Source organism: Ambystoma mexicanum, chromosome 7q (assembly GCF_040938575.1).
Source record: "Ambystoma mexicanum isolate Mex_15411 chromosome 7q, UKY_AmexF1_1, whole genome shotgun sequence".
NCBI lineage: Eukaryota > Metazoa > Chordata > Amphibia > Caudata > Ambystomatidae > Ambystoma > Ambystoma mexicanum.
The window spans coordinates 155,956,240-155,972,689 of record NC_090941.1 but is presented as its reverse complement, the minus strand read 5'-3'; the positions used below and the strand labels follow the sequence as shown (position 1 = coordinate 155,972,689).

Here is a 16,450-nt window from a genome sequence, read left to right as displayed (position 1 = left end):
CTCAAGAGAATAAAAGGTGGCTTTCTCGAATAAGATTATCGACACAAACCCTGCTACCCACAATTTGCAGAGCAACTATTATGTTAGATAGCCTTACTTCTTGAAGTCTCCCACTTCGTTGGTCTCGTAGGTTACAGGAATGTGAATCTGTGACAAGGGCGGTACCACATGAGACAGGGGGCTGGTTTGCTGCAGTTCCTCACTATCAATTTCTAGTTGGATCCAGACGTACATGGGCAGGTTGTTGAGGACAGTCATTTGCTTCACAGTTGTGGAGGACACACAAACTTCACCAAAGTCTATGGTAGCAGGGCCTGAAAATAAAATCGCCAATTGAAACTGGTTACACTACAACATCATCAAAACACAATCCTTTATGGGGACCAAACTCCCAGTGTTTTAAGAGACTTTTAAAAAAACATTTAAAGTTAAAATGGTTTCAAAGGTTTACAGTTTAGCTCTGGGAAAAGGGTTGTCATTATAAAATATGTTCTTGAATGTAATAAGCTGATGAACACAAATACCTTCCTCACTACAAATTACTGTTAAAAAAGTCGGGTTCTTATATTGTGCTTCATGCCTCAAAGTGCGGACCAGGTTTTGAAACTGTCCTGCTTGGCGTTGTTTTGTTTCCAAGACAAGCCTGTTGCCCCAGAGCTAAAGAAGTTTTAGGTCCCTCCCGGTCTAAGTCCATGCAGTTTCCAAGGAACCCTGCAAACAGATAGGGCCTATTTTCAACTCTACACAGCAGAATGTATGGTCAGAATTTGGGAAACCTTAGATCCAACTTTTAAGTACAAATTTGCAACCTAACCCGCTTTCACTGAAACCCCTGCTTTCAATAAACCCAGAAGCTGATTGCATTCTTTATTAAACGTAGGCCACACAGATGTGCAGGCCTTCACATCACTATGCCTTATGCTGGAGGAAAACCTCAACATGGAAGCAAGGGTCGCCATCAAGCACTATGCATTTGTATTCAACAAGTAGTTTTACATTCAAGCCTCCCGCCCCTAGATTCACTGCATTTTTTAAAAAATGCTCTACAAAACAGCCTTTACATGTTAATGCCCTTGTCTCACCTTTAAGTCCACTCTCACGCGTTCTAAAAACCTACGAGGCAAGGAGCACTCCCAGATAAATTAAGGGGGACAACCCACACTAGTAGTAACTCCGATTTACCCTCGACTTAAACCTAGAAAGGGATGTTTAAGTTGCAAAGAAGTCCCTATGGCTCCGCTCTCATTTGCACCTGGGTTTTGTTAATCAAAAAAGCCCCCTCTATGTTGAGGTCAAGGGGAAATCAGACGTTTTCATACAATTGTAACTTTATTGAGAATCAGCTCCCAGTGTATAGAGGAAATGGATGTTAGTATTAATCAATTTGAATATAAGGTTCTCAGGGGGTGGGGCGGGGGCCTTAGTGTGACACAAATATGTTTAGCACACATGTACATTATAAATCTATACAGATTTATGGAACATTATTTCATCACGAAAAATTACGAGGTTACTCACCGTAGTGACCACCTTACTCACCGTAGTGACCACCTTACTCCTAGTCCATAGTCCCCTTTCCTCCATACTTATGGGGACATCTCTCCGTCCTGTGGGACGGGACCGGAGCACTTTGTAAAAAGCATCCACATTTTTCCAAACATTTGTCCTTCCTCTCTTTCTTGCGCGTGGCTCGTCATGTTGCCGTAACCCCGCCCACCTTGGCTCCGCCCCACGCAACGCCCATCAGTACTTTTCTATCGCCGGGTCAAAGACCCCTTAGCAATAACAGAGGAACCTTTATTAGAGGGGACGGCGGGTGGGTGTATGGAGGAAAGGGGACTATGGACCAAGAAAAAGGTGGTCACTACGGTGAGTAACCAGGTAATACTCCTACGTCCCGTCCCCTTTCCTCCATACTTATGGGAGATTCCCAAGCACTCCTTACAGGAACGATGGGTGGATGGAAATACCCCTTACTGAAACAGGGTCTTCAGTACAGCCTGACCAAACTGAGCGTCAGCTCTTGAGCTCATGTCGAGACAATAATGCTTACAGAAAGCAGATGGGGAGGCCCAAGTAGGTGCCCTAGCAATGGACTCCCAGGGGACATATTTCTGAAAAGCAACCGCGGCTGCCTTACCCCGCACCAGGTGTGCATGAATACCCTTAGGAGGTTTCAGCCCTTGGACGGTGAAAGACTCTGTGATGCAGGCGGCGATCCACCTAGAAATAGTTGCGTTAGACGCCTGCCTGCCCTGAGGGTTACCGAAGGTCGCAAAAAGTTGAGAAGAACTAACCTCGGAAGTCCTGTCCAGGTAGAACTTAAGAGCTCTTCGGACATCAAGACAGTGTAGAACCCTCTTAGCCTCAGAGGCAGGGTTAGGAAAAAAGACCGGTAGGGAGATCGACTGATTCAGATGGAATTCGGTCACTACCTTCGGTAGAAAGGCCGGGTTTGCCCGAAGGACTACCTTGTCCTTGTGAAAGACCAAGAAAGGATGCTCCACCGACAATGCCTGGAGCTCACTCACTCTCCTTGCTGACGTAACGGCGACCAAAAAGGACACTTTCCAAGACAAGTACTTGAGGTCCACCGTAGCCATTGGTTCAAAGGGTTTATGGCACAGCGCCGTCAGGACTACATTTAGGTCCCACGGCGGGTACCGGACTACGAACCGGAGGTGTGTCAACCCTGCAAAATGCCTCTTAACCACTGGGTTACTCAGAGAATAAGAGCACTGGTCCGTAGAAAGATAAGCGGAAACCGCTGAAAGGTAAATTCTGCATGACAGAACATGAACCCCTGACTCTGCTAGGGAGGAAACGAAGGACAGCACTGTGTCAATCGTGGCCACCCTTGGATCCAACTTCTTCTCCAAACACCAATGACAGAACCTGAGCCATTTACTCTTGTACTGAGATCTGGTCGAGGGTTTCCTGACTGCCTGGATAATGCGCATGTATCCGTAGACAAATTCAGATGCTCTAAAGACTTGAACTCAGACACCATGCCGCCAAGCTGAGCGATTGTGGGGAGGAGTGCCACATCTGCTGTTCCCCTTGGTGAAGAAGATCCGGAGTTACTGGTAACCTGATCGGCGGATACACCGACAGGTGTTGAAGTTCTGAGAACCAAAACCTGGCCGGCCAACACGGAGCTATGAGTAGAAGGGAACAGTTCACAGAGTTCTTCAACTTCCAAATTGCACGGTGAACTAGAGGCGGGAAGGCGTAAGCTCTCATGTTGTTACATGGAATCTGGAGAGCATCCCCCAGATAGGAGGCTCCCAGCCCCCCTCTGGAGGCATACTGTGGAAGCTTCTTGTTCACCGCCGTAGCGAAGAGGTCCACCTCCGGTGTGCCCCAACGCAAGAAAATCCATGAGAGTACCTCCGCCTTCAATTCCCACTCGTAGCTGACCACTGTCCGCTGGCTGAGGGCATCCGCTGTGACATTCAGCTGGCCTGGATGTGCACTGCAAGCAGCCAGACACCATGAAGCACGGGCCACTCCCAAATGTGGATAGACAGGTCCACGAGGGGGGAGACTTTGTTCCCCCTTGCTTGTTGATGTAATACATTGACACCACATTGTCCGTTCTTATGCGGACCACCTTGTTGACAATGAGCGGTCTGAACGCCCAGAGCGCTAGGAAGATCGCCAGAAGCTCCAGATTTATGTGGAGGAGCCTGTCCTGGGGCGACCAGAGGTCTGAGACCTGAAGAAGATCTAACGTCGCACCCCACCCCAAAAAGGAGGAGTCCGTCGTGATTGTCACCGTGGGGACCGGGTCCTGAAACCCCGCGCCCCCAGACAGGTTGCTGAGAGATGACCACCAATCCAGGTCCACTCTCATGGAATCCGGAATCATTATCTGCTTGGAATCCGAATCCACTGCCTGACGCCATGAACTCCGAAGAGCCATCTGGGTCAGTCTCATTTTGAGACGAGCAAGAGGAAGAGCCAGTACACACGAGGCCATGAGGCCCAGAAGCCTCTGGAACCACCAGGCCGACATGCTCTCCGACTGCGCAAACATCTGACACGTGGCTAACAGATCCGCCACTCTGTCCGCGGTCAGATACACTCTGCAGTCGATTGTGTTCCCACGAAAACCCAGGAAAATCAGGTCCTGTGAGACCGTCATGGAGGATTTCTGCCAGTTCACCGACAGCCCAAGATGGAACAGGAGCTGAAGGAGAGACTGGAGATTGCCCGCTGCCGCAGCGGACAAGGGCTGCGTAAGAGCCAATCGTTCAAATATGGATACACATCGATACCCTGGAGATAGGCCGCAATCACTGACATCTTCGCAAAGACACGCGGCGCCGAGCTGAGGCCAAAAGGAAGCACCCGAAACTGGAAGTGCTCCTCTCCCAAAGAGAAGCAGAGGTACCTCCTGTGTGGATTCCAAATCAGGATATGCATGTACGCGTCCTGAAGATTCACAACGCTGAGCCAATCGCCCATCTGTAAGGAGGAGCGTATCTGGCTGGGCGTGATCATCTTGATTTCTCTTGGGGTAGGAAAAGATTGAACTGGGAAAGGTCTAGGATGGTGCACAGGCCAGCCTGGTTGGGTTTGGGCACCGTAAACAGTCGGGAGTAGAAGCCCTCCCCTCGCTCCCCAAGGGGAACGGGTTCCACATCTCTGAGGCCCAGAAGTTTCTGAACTTCGGCCTTGAGGGAGGGTGAGCCCGACAGCTGAAAAGGGGGGTTGAGGGGTGGGGTAGGGGGTAAAAGTGGAAGCCCGCTTGAGCGACTGACAAGACCCATCTGTCTTCTGTGATGGTCTGCCACGCCTCCCAATGAGACGCAATGCGTCCTCCCACCAGGGTCTCATGCGAGCACGGAAAACCCTCATTTGGCAGGCTTATCGGTGGCGGTGCCACCTGAACCTGATGAGGAGGCTGAGGAGGGGGGAGAAAAACCGCGTGCGCTGTTGTCTACGGCAGTTATTCCCCGTATGAGTATCCACTCTGCGAGATTTGCGGTCGAGGAAGCCCCTAAAACCAGAGGAGGGTTGACTTTGAGACAATGGTCTCTGGGATTTGAAAGGAGCTTTGACCAGAACAGACAATGATTTAGCCGTCTGAGTGCTATCCTTGGTCTTGGTGAGCTCTACATCTGTAGTAGAATGAAAAAGCTCCTTACCATCGAATGGAAGGTCCAACACCTTGTCTTGCACTTCCTTAGAAAATTTAGTGGCATGCAGCCACGCCTGCCGTGAGGTATCAACCCCCAGCATCAGGCCCCGAGCCGAGGTGTCTACGTGATGAGCTGCAGCCTCCAGGAGATCCTGGGCCAAGACCCTGGCGTCGGAAAGGCCTCCTTTGAAATCTTCCAACTTCTCGATCGGGATGTGCTCCTCAAACTCCGACAGACCTTTCCACATCCGCATGTTAGCTCCCGCCAATATCAACTCAGCATTTGCCTGCCTGAGCTGCAAGGCTGAGTTGGCAAAGATTTTCCTCCCTAGGGAGTCAAGGAGCTTGTCCTCCTTACCCAAGACCTGAGTAGCCGTCGTGGAAGAGGATGCTGCAGGTCTGGATTGCAATGTAGCCGCAGCCACCACTGTGGAGGAGGGAGGCAGACAAGACGACAGGGCCACCTCTTCCGAGGAATGTAGCCTGTACCTTGCGTCAATCTTCTTATTGACAAAAAGTCCAGAGTGTGGCTTTTCCCAGACTCTTCAGACCTCAGCCAGAACGTCCTTCTGCAGGAACAGGCCGGTACGCTTCAAGGGAGACAGGGTGAACGCCCCAGAAAGCACGCCCTCCTGCGGAGCGGGTGCTTTGGGCACCAGAACATCTAAGAAACTCATCATGTCCAGTACCCAGTCATGAAAGGCTCTGATAGAGCGGGGAAGGTCCTCGTTGTCCTGATCGCCTTGAGGATCATCTGACAGGTCAGCATCCTGCTGAGCCATGTCAGGCACTGCCTTGTCCACTGGGGACAATGGAGGCAAAGGCGGAAGAGACGGGGAGGCACCACGGGCAAGGGAGGCGCCGGCGGAACCACCAGAGGAACGGGTGGAGCCGGAGGCGTAGGTCGACATATCTCCTTGAAAAGCCCTTTGAAATATTCCCTCCTGGGGTCGGTGCGCATAAGCGCTTGAAATTTACCGAAAAAGACGTCCTCCAGAGACTGTTTCGGAACCTGAGGAGGCCTCTCATGAGGTGGACAAATCCAGGGACGTAACGGGGAAGGATGCCACACAGGCCCCTCCGCCGACGTATCCACATAAATCAAAGGTGCCGCCCCCGCGGGCAACGAAACATTGTGCGGAAGAGGCATCCGGGCGTTCCAATCATAAACCAGCCGGTAAGGATGCGCACAAGGGACTTTAGGTTCACCCAAGGGACCAAGCCCTACACCAGAGGCCGATGGCATAGTTGTAGGGGTAGCACCTAAAATGGCAGCCGCGGTCGTGGCGGGAATGGACGCCATTTTGTCCTCATCTGAGGGGAACTGCAGCACGTGAGGAAGTGAGGCAGGGGTCCCAGTCGACGGATCAGGGGTCTTAATCTTAGCCTTAACATAAGGAACCTCGGCAGAGCCGGTACTATGAGGCCTGGAATGTTTTTGTGACATACCAATCGCCAACTGAGCCTTCGAAGGAAGGACCTCGGCACTGCAGGTAAAAGAAGAACTTTGCTTCTTTGCCCCCTCAACAGATCTGGTGTCACCAGACGAGCGGGAACGGTGAGCAACGGCTTTCACCGACAAGGGCTTGTCTGGCCTTTCAGAACTGTTGGTAGCTTTAGCCTCTGAACGAGGGACCTCAGACCCAGGCCCGGTAACAGCCTTATCTGCGCGGGCCTCGAACATCCGTTCGGTAACAACAAGCCCAGCCAAGGCCTCGGGGCGCACCCCGGTCTTGTGTTTGAGGGAAGTCGACAGAGCTCCGGTACCCCATGATTCAGTAGAACTGGGTCTACAAACAGCTCCCACAGGAGGGGCCTCGGAGCGTACTCCGGTATTCACAGGCCCCTTACGAAGACCCTCAGAGAAAACTCAGGTAGAATTATTAGGCCCAAAGAGCACCTCAGGGCGAACCCCGGTGACAGTGATCAACGCCCCTCCCGGACCGAGAGGAACCCGGGAAGGTATCCCCCGGCCGGGGTGCTCGGAAAAGTAAAGAAATTACCGGGCGTTTCTTCTTCTCGTCGATGAACGCCTGAAAATGCGACGGAGGAGTTCGTCGAATCACCTCCTCCGACCGCTCTAACCGACGTTGAAGTGCTCGGACCGAAAGGGAGTCACAGTAAAAACAGGAGTCCCAACGGTGTTCCGCACCCAAACACTCTAAACAAAGAGGATGGGGATCCGCCCTTGCGAAGCGACAGTGACACGATGAATAATCTGGAAAGTCTAACTTGAAAGACAGACAGACTAGTAAACGAACGCTAGCGAGAGCCAGAGAGGAAAAAAGGGAAGAAAATCTTCTAAGGATGCAAGTGCGTCCGGCCCCGATCGAGTGGAGAAAAGGACTGATTGGCGATGCACGGGTCGGAGCCAAGGTGGGCGGGGTTACGGCCGCGTGCCGGGCCCTGCGCAAGAAAGAGAGGAAGGACACATTTTGGGAAAGATTTGGATGCTTTTTACAAAGTGCTCCGGTCCCGTCCCACAGGACGGAGAGATGTCCCCATAAGTATGGAGGAAAGGGGACAGGACGTAGGAATATGTCTCGATACCCACAAATTATGGGATTGGCTATGCAGAGGTATCAATGACTTTTCATGGTGAAACAAACAGTGGCAAAACAAAGAGCACTGTCTTTGCAAGTGTATGTGGTAAGTCTCATGTAAGAGCGTAAGCAAAAAAAATAATAATTGTACTCTGTATATTTGCTGAGCCAGTGATATTGATTTTTCCAGTGTTTGTTAGAATGGTGGCCATGATGGATTGGGCGCATCAAAGATTTATATACAAAGCTTCCAATACATCTTCACAGCATTCTTTACCACACAAACCGTAGCTTCCATAAACACGATTAATAATAGCAATGGTAACATAAAAAATAAACACAAGGTAAAATGAAATGCTTATCAATGTACCAAGCACTGTGTAAGCAAAACAAGCTCCTTAAAGCAAAAAAACACTCGCTTATACAAAATTGTTGGCATGATGACACAATGAACTAGAATGCACTTGTTATCCATCACAGGGCAACTTAATGGCAATAGGGCCCGCTAATAAGAATTTCCCAGAACTCTAGCAGAGAGCTAAAGACCTAAAACCTAAAAATAAGGCTGCTTTTAATCCAAGAAATTGTTTTGTTGGTTAATGGTGTTTAATCAGCGCATGAAAGTTGACCTCCTCTAAACCAATGGGGATGCAGTTAATCTCGGTGTTATTGACCTCATTCTAATCACTGGGAATTAAAGAGTGCCCTAACATTGCATACACCATTTTGTTTTACCACAAATTGACAATAGCCTTATGGACCACAGGAGGGGTCATTATTAGATTTCTGACCCCAAAACCCATCTAAACAAGCTCATTATCCATTCATTTTGTTTCATTGTTTAATTAAATGTATACGAAGGCGACATTATAAAGAATTTCAAACCAGCCTTCAAACAACTCCCCATTTCCTTTATCCAATAAACAACTCGCTTTTATTTTACGTTCCTGCATCAAAAACTCTATTGCATATCACACCTCCAACCCAAATCCAGCTGTGAGAAATGGGAACTGGAGATTGGGGTCAGGGTGTTTTAGACAGAAGAGGGAACACCTGGTCCTGGACAGTCCAAATTGATGTCCAACCAGAATCATTTCTACCCATCAACTCCTCAAAGCATTAAAGCACTAGAGCATCAAGAGAGTAAACAAAATCTCAGGATCACATTAAGCCTACTCTACTCCAGAACTAAACCAGTGTTGAATCGACCTGTCAGTTTAATCCATACAGCATCTTTTTGTCAAATAGAGGACCAGAATTACTGTTCCCTCTAATGTAATTCTCTACAGAAAACGAGCTTAGTTGCATACAGCACTACAATCGCCTTATTTTAAATAGAAGCAATTAAATCCTTGCGGACAAAGTGAAAAATAGTCATGAGTAGGTAACATTTCGCTCATCTGCAGTGAAAGATGAAGTGGCAGGATGAAAATGTATTATGTGGACACGTTTCTAAGACACTGGCCTTAACTGCTCAACCTGCTCTCCTTAGTTGTATGATATTGTTCTAAAATAATTTTGGACAAAAATGCCCTTTGGACCCAAGGGAGCTTGCCAGTACTTACCAATAACAATGCGATGGAGCTGCTGTGGAGTGAGAGTCCGACTGCAATCTTCTTTCTCTTGAGTGGTAGATGGAACTGCATTAAGCCCATCAGTCGCCTAACAGGAGAGGGGAGAAACAATAAAAGCAAATTGAGGCACTCTGGCAGAGTCCACAAATAAATATTCCAGTGCACATCTAACCTAAAATAAAAACATTGTTTTCGTTTGTGGTAAATGTTACCTAACGGGGTTTGAGATGCAACCGTGGGATTGCTCTTTCAGTCCCACACTTCTCGACCCCCCATAAAAGCAGGCAAATGAGTAAATTAGCGATTGAGGACAGTTCAAAGATAGATCCATTAAGGAACAATTGCTGCCATGGAGACCTGCAAGCAATGTTTCTATTACTTCTGCGTTTATTTTATAACAATAAAATTAAACAAAATATGAATTTGTGGAATGATTTCATGATCTTATTGGAATTGTTTTATTATGTTTTTTGCTTGTATAAGGTTTGCTTTGCCCTTCATATTAGACAATTGTAATTGTGTTAAAAGGCAGTCCTATATTATATTTGAGGGAAGAGATGCTGGGGTTTGAAAGGGTGGCCTTCCATGATGGAGACAGACTAAGGGTATTTGAATGTGGGCAAAATAGTGCTGTGTGTTATGTTGTTGGAGTAGAGTTCCAGTAAAGTGTCAAGTAGACCAAAGGAATGGACTCAAGAGGCAGCACGGGTGGGGGAGGGGGAGACAGATTGTTTAGGTGCGAAGGGAACAATGTGGCAATGTGGATAGTAGTAGGTGATGAAGGTGGACAGATTTGGAGGACTTGGCTATCTGGTTGATTTACAGACTAGTGGATTGAATTTGAAGAGGGATCGTGCTGAAAGGAGACCCAGCAGGCATTGGAGCATGAGGTACACAGAAGGATGTAGAGAGTGTATAAGTTGAAAAGTTGGGTATTCTGATGAGGTAGGCAAAGGACTAGAGTGGAAGGCCTCAGAAAAGGCTAGAACAATAGTCTAGTAGGGTTAGAACAAGGGTGGAGATGAGAGTTTTTAAAGTGCATGGTAGGAGGAGGAACATTATCCGTATATTTAGCAAGGTCAGCATTAGAGGGTACAATGGAGTAGACAATTTAGTTTAAGATCGCGGTCAAAGAGTTTCCCAAGGTTGCCGGCATTTGGCGATAACTTGAGAAGGGTGTGGGAAATGTGAGAAACCTGAAGGTGTCTCACCCGCTAATCCCCGGAGATCTGTCATCCAGGTAGCCATGACACAGCCATCTCTATTGGATCCAGTTCTTGGGTGTGGACCAGTGGGGGAAGATCACCTGGATGAGGGGTCTTCGGTGTGCAGAAGTGGGACAATTAAGGTTGAGATGCGGTACCCCCTTCATTGCAGCACCTTTTCCCCATCCTACTCTGTAAGATATTAAGAAGCTCTATCCCCCCCACCTTTTCTGACACCAACATGTTTTTACACCGTAACAGACAACAGACTAACACCAGAGCAGTTTACCCGACATATCCCAACACAAGGATCAGGCAGAGTCAGGCAATTGACTAATCGCACACACCTGATGGCCCTTTACCTGCCCCACAGGGATGAAAGACTGAGCACGAGTGCACACTACGAGCAAGGACGAACGCACGAGGAAACGGCCACAGCATACCGGACGTTCAAATGGCAGAGAAAGGAGTCGAGACCTGGAACGAGGGGGAACTACCCTAGTCCTTTTCAACTCAGACCTGCAAAGCCTCCGAAAAGGGAATTACAAGACCGGGAAGTACAACTGGCGTGTGTAGCAGCAGATGTCAATGGTGCACGGGGGGCCTCCCGTATTGATAACACAGGCGGGGAGGCACGCTGGCTACTGTCCTCGACTCCTGAAGCAAGCCAAGCCAGCAGACCCAATACAATCGGGTGAGTCGGAAGAAGCTCATAGCGAATTGAATCGTGTTGAGCCCAAGGTTGCAAGTGGCAACATTAGATGAACGCAAGAACTTGAGAACAAAGAACTTGTGTGTGTTTGAACTTTTGGGTGAAGCCTAGAGAAGGGCCAGCTGTAAAGTGGTAAGGTGCCGCAGGAGTGCTCATTCGAAGGACTCTCGCGGGCCCCTTTTGCGTTAAAACTGAAAGTACCAGAAGGCCCTAGATAAGGGCGGTGTGAGGTGTCAGAGTGGTCCTATAAAGGTCACATCCAACCCCTTGTACACTCGAAAGTCTCTGACCCATTGCCAAGAGAAAGCTAAGGGAAGTGAATCCTGCATCATGAGAAAGTAAAGTGAACTGTATATTTGGCAAAGCTCCCCATACAATCAACAGCTCATGAACAAATGTATCCTCACTGACATCTAAGGGACCCCAGAACTGGGGAAATCGGGATCCCAAGAGAGACAGTGTAATGGATTTCCATTTACTAGGGGGAAATCTCTCAGTTTTAGGCGCTCCTGTAATGGATCTTGCCATGAAAGTCAGATTTGCTGAATAGACTCACTTTCAGACAGTGCTCCATGTTTAAAAATAATGCTGGAAAAGGATAAGTACACACATGCGGCTCTGCCTGCATCTACTGACAAACCATGCAACTGCCTTGTTTGGAAACATAGCAGTCATAGATAACATGTGCATTGCATTAAATAGCCTGTTGAAACACAAGTTTCAAAAGACAGGGGTCTATTTTGTTTAGTAGGTACTCCTGATCTAAATAATATATGACTGTGTGGTCCCATGGTCTGGTGACCGATTAATATTTAAAAAATAAGCCATGCCTGGTTTGACATTGCGACCCCTGGGCCTATACAATTAGAAAGGCCAAAAGCATTTAGTGTCATTTTATCCTCAGCTTGTTGGACAGAGACTCACTCCTGACTGGGCCTCATGTGTACTCAGTTGCCTGGGTTGTGTTTCACCCAAAACCACCAACTGGTTTCAGCCCAGGAAACTCTCCTTTTCATCCCCCCCAATAGTCATTGTCACCTTCTCCGAGGAACAGGAAATTTAGTCGGGGAGTTACCTGGGAACCAGTGATTCCAAAGCAGCCCTGGCTGTACAATGGAAGGCACTGACCAGGTTGCGGATTAGTGGAGACTTTAATGAAGGAAGACAACAGAAGGGGTAGAGTTGGAGTAGCCCATGAGAGTACTTTCCAGAAGAAGGGTTCTACCATCTTGGGATTTCCTAGGGCTCCCAGGATGCCTTTGCTCCTGCCCCTTCCTGCAGACAGGGCAATCTGGGTAGGACACCAGAAAGGCAAAGTACTCTTGTTGCAGCTGTGTAGATTGTCCCTTCACAGAAGGCTTAAATTGTCTAAGCCTTACTGGCATTTTGCTTATATAGGGTGGTGAAGGGTAGACGCTCCCACCTACCAGAATAATCTTTGGACTCTTGAGGAAGAAGCTTATATCTGGAACTTTTTTGGAAGCAATCTGCTCCAAAGCCTTCTGCCACAGAGGTGAAGACCGAGGACCCCCCACAACGCAAATGAAAGCCTTTTTCCCTTAATCATTTTTGAGGGACATTTGCAATGATCTTCTGGCTGGACTAGGCCATATGCAGCTGAGAACATTGGTACCCATGAACCTCATCAATGAGGTGATAGAACACTGCAAGGGTCCTCCAAGACATTCCTGACTGGAAGTACAGAACAACTGCCTTATCTTGCCTCTAGAGACCCTGGACACCAAAGAACAATGGAAGGGAACCCTAGCTCTCGCTGCATCTCTGTACTGCTTTAACACCAGTGTCGGCGCCTTCAACACCATCTAAGTTGCTGCAAGGCAACAAACCACCAGAGTCATTTTTGACCTCAAATCTCAGCCACCACACTCATCTCTGAGCTTTGCTCAATGCCAAAGCTCCAAGGTTTCTGCATCCGAGACCCACCGATCCTTCTAGTGTACCCAATCTTGACAATGCATGGTTACTAGCTTCTTTGATTCCAAAACCGTCACTGCTGCAGTACCACAAGGCTGTGATGAGCGAATTGAGCCTCCTTCCCCCTAAAGCCAAGATTTTGATTCTCCCCATCCGAGTCTGCCACGTTACAGAGCCCTCAACCGGATACCACATGCCGTTTCCCAGTGTCTTAGACCCAAAAGCCATTGCTACTGTTGAACTGCACCACGTCTTTAAATCCAGTGGACACTGCTCAGTGGTGATTAAAGTGTCTAGGTGCCCGGGTTCAACACTGAAAAGCCTGCAAAGAAAATGTGATGGAGGTTCTGTCTGCCTGGTCTGATTTAAAGGGCCCTAGGGACATTTGGGACCCCACCCCTTAACATTTTACGACAATGCATAGAAGTGGAATATTCGCCATAGAAACTGTTTGCCGAGCTACACAAGTCTTAAAACCCAAAGTGCCCCTTTATTCCTAAATCTGCATTCCAAGTGTTTTTACTGACGGGGTGGGTTATTCGTGTTCATTAGTTATGTGTATTGTCTAGTTTAATTAAAGTATCCTATTATAGAACTTTGGTTAGACTTTTTCATTTTGGTACCCAAGTATTGGGTTTGTTTGGATTGCTTCTGTGCCATCTCACACCCCCTTCTGATGTATATAGCCTTGCGTTCTGCCTGGACTACTGCAAGAGGAAAAGGAGGTATACCTAGGGACTTCATTTGGGGGTTGCCAGGGGACGCAGCCGTGACTACTGTGTTCTCCCTTGCTACCCCTGTAATCTCCCTTGCTACCCCTGTTAAAAGAAAATATACTATTTTTTTTTAACACAATTTCCTGGAGTAGCAGGGGGACCCCACAGCCACTGTGGTGCAGGGGCTCTGCCACACCAGGTCTGGGGGTGCCCCGGCGCAGTACTCATCGTGCGTGGGAAAGAAGCATTCAGTAGGGGTTGGAGCTGACTGACATGTGGCACATGACACATGCCACTTTCAGCTCTAACCCCTTCTCCTCCGTCTTCCTTACAGCTCATTTACAGGAACCAGGAAGCTCTCCCAGCCTCCTGGTTCCTGTTTGTGAGCAGCACAGTGGAGCGGAGGGTGGCCTGGAGAGACGGACCAAAAATGGAAAAACAAGTAAGAAAGCTTAAATTTAAAAAAAATCATAAAATAAAAAAAAAAATCGGATGTATATTTTTCATGTTTGAAGTGCGTGTCAGATATATGTATGTGCTATGGGTCAGTGAGTGGTGGGTGAATAAGAAGAAATGTGATGGTGTGTTTGAATTTTTGTGTGTCTGCGTGTGTGTGTGTCTCTGTGTGTGTTTGTGTGCGTGTCTGTGTGCGTGTGTCGGTTGCCCAGGGAGACTAGGGATCACTACAGCATTTTTTTTACACATACTTTATTGACTTTGCATGTTTTACTGGTATTTTCAGGAAATGCCAGGTTCATATGATTACCTGGCTTGACTGACATTTTGGTACAGCAGTCTAGTCATTGTTTACTGTGGCATGACATTTATTACTCTGCATCTTTCATAAAGCGAGCATTAGTAGTAGGACCTCACTAGGCTGACATTTTGGTGTAGTGGCATGTATATTTCTTATAGAAGCATGACCTTTTATTAACTGAGCATCTATGATGAAGTAAGAATGTTAAGTGTTCTTATGGGTCTAGACTGGCTTACATTGGAACCAATTTGGACAGGTTTTCTTATTGCGACATGTCACTTTTAATGGCCAAACCAACAGGAGTATTTTCTTACATAGGAGTATTGGCATATATTGGCAGAGCCAGCCTTGTGCCTAGTGCCATTAATGATGCTATCAAAAACATCTCAAAGCGAACAGGAGTATGTTCTTATATGGGAATACTAGCATATGTTGGTGGAGCCAGCATGAAAATGTATGAGCACAGCCAGCATGAAAATTATTTTATTATGGCATATTCGTATTGGTTTTACGGAGACATGGTTCACGGCCAGCTGTCACAAGCTTTGACACTCTCCTCCCTGATGGCTACAAGATCCTCTCCGCACCCAGATCCACTCAGCCTGGAGGGGGTGTAGCCCTGATCTTTCCTGCATGGATTCCTGCCACTATCATTCCCACTCAGATCTACTCCTCTTTCGAATGCCTTGTCTGCAGGCTCTCAATCTCTCCTAGTCACCCTCTTACTGTTGCTACTCTCTACAGGCCGCCTGGTCAAATCACCTCTTTTCTCTTTGAGTGGGATGACCTCTCCTCCTCCCACCTGGCCTCAACCACTCAACTCTTCCTTCTTGGTGACCTCAACATCCACCTCGATTCTCCCGGACCCTTATCTCTGCTCTTTCGCGATCTTGGAGATTCCCTCTCCCTCTCTATCCTCCCATCTGGCCCTACACACTCTGCAGGACACTCACTTGATGTTTTGATCTCCTCTGGCCTCCCTCTCTCTATCCCTCTGACAACTCCTCTCTCCTAGAGTGACCACTTCCTTCTCTCCTCTCATCTCTCACTCTCTTCCTTCCTAGACAAGCCCACCCCAACACCGCCCCCTACCTTCTCGGACGTCTGACCTATGAAGCGTGTGTCAGTTGAGGTTTTCGCTGCCACCTTCTGCCCCCTCCTCTGGCTGACTCACACCCGGACACAGCCCTGTCCCTTCTCTACTCTTCTATTTCTGATACTCTTGATGCTCTTGCCACCGACATGAGGATCCGCTTGAAGTCCAAAGCCAAGTGCAATTCTTGGTATGACTCCGACCTAGCTACACTTAAACGTAAGTGTAGGGCGGCTAAGAGGACATGGAGGGCTTCTTGCTCATATTCTGACAAACAGGCCTGTCGCCTGCTCCAAAGGCAATACTGACTCTCTGTCCGCACCAAGAAGAGAGTCCACATTCAAGCCTGTGTCTCTCCGGCATCTAACAACTCGGACAAACTCTTTAAAATCTGCAAGGAGCTTGCCAACCCTGCTGCAGTCTCTACCCCTCCTTGCCTCCCAGGCTCTCTGCAATGCCCTTGCCTCTCACTTTATCTCAGAAACCCAGGACATCCTGTCCACCCTCTCCTATTCCCTCTGGGTCCGTGCTTGCTGACCCCCCTTTAACCACCACCCAACCCTCATTCTCGCCCTTTCCTGTTTTCTCCGCTGATAAGGTCGCTGGACAAGTCTGATCTATGAAAGCCTCATCAAAACAGGGTTATCCCTGTTCCTCTAAAACCATCAGGGACCACATTGACACCCTCGCTCCGGCCCTGGCTGATTTTTGCAACCACTCCTTTGACTCAGGATTGTTCCCTTCCCCTCTGAAGCACTCCCTTGTGCAT

General features: G+C 48.3%; 1 protein-coding gene across 1 annotated transcript in view; it reads right to left on the bottom strand.

Moving 5' to 3' along the window:
* CFAP47 (cilia and flagella associated protein 47) overlaps positions 1-16,450 on the bottom strand; it is a 3,369,192-nt gene that overhangs the window by 2,975,007 nt on the left and 377,735 nt on the right. Inside the window, exons 13-14 of the mRNA XM_069639370.1 lie at positions 9,255-9,351; positions 98-314 (exon numbers count right to left, since the gene is read on the bottom strand). Of these exons, the coding sequence (XP_069495471.1) occupies positions 98-314; positions 9,255-9,351 (314 nt within the window). The remainder of the gene's footprint in view (positions 1-97; positions 315-9,254; positions 9,352-16,450) is intronic.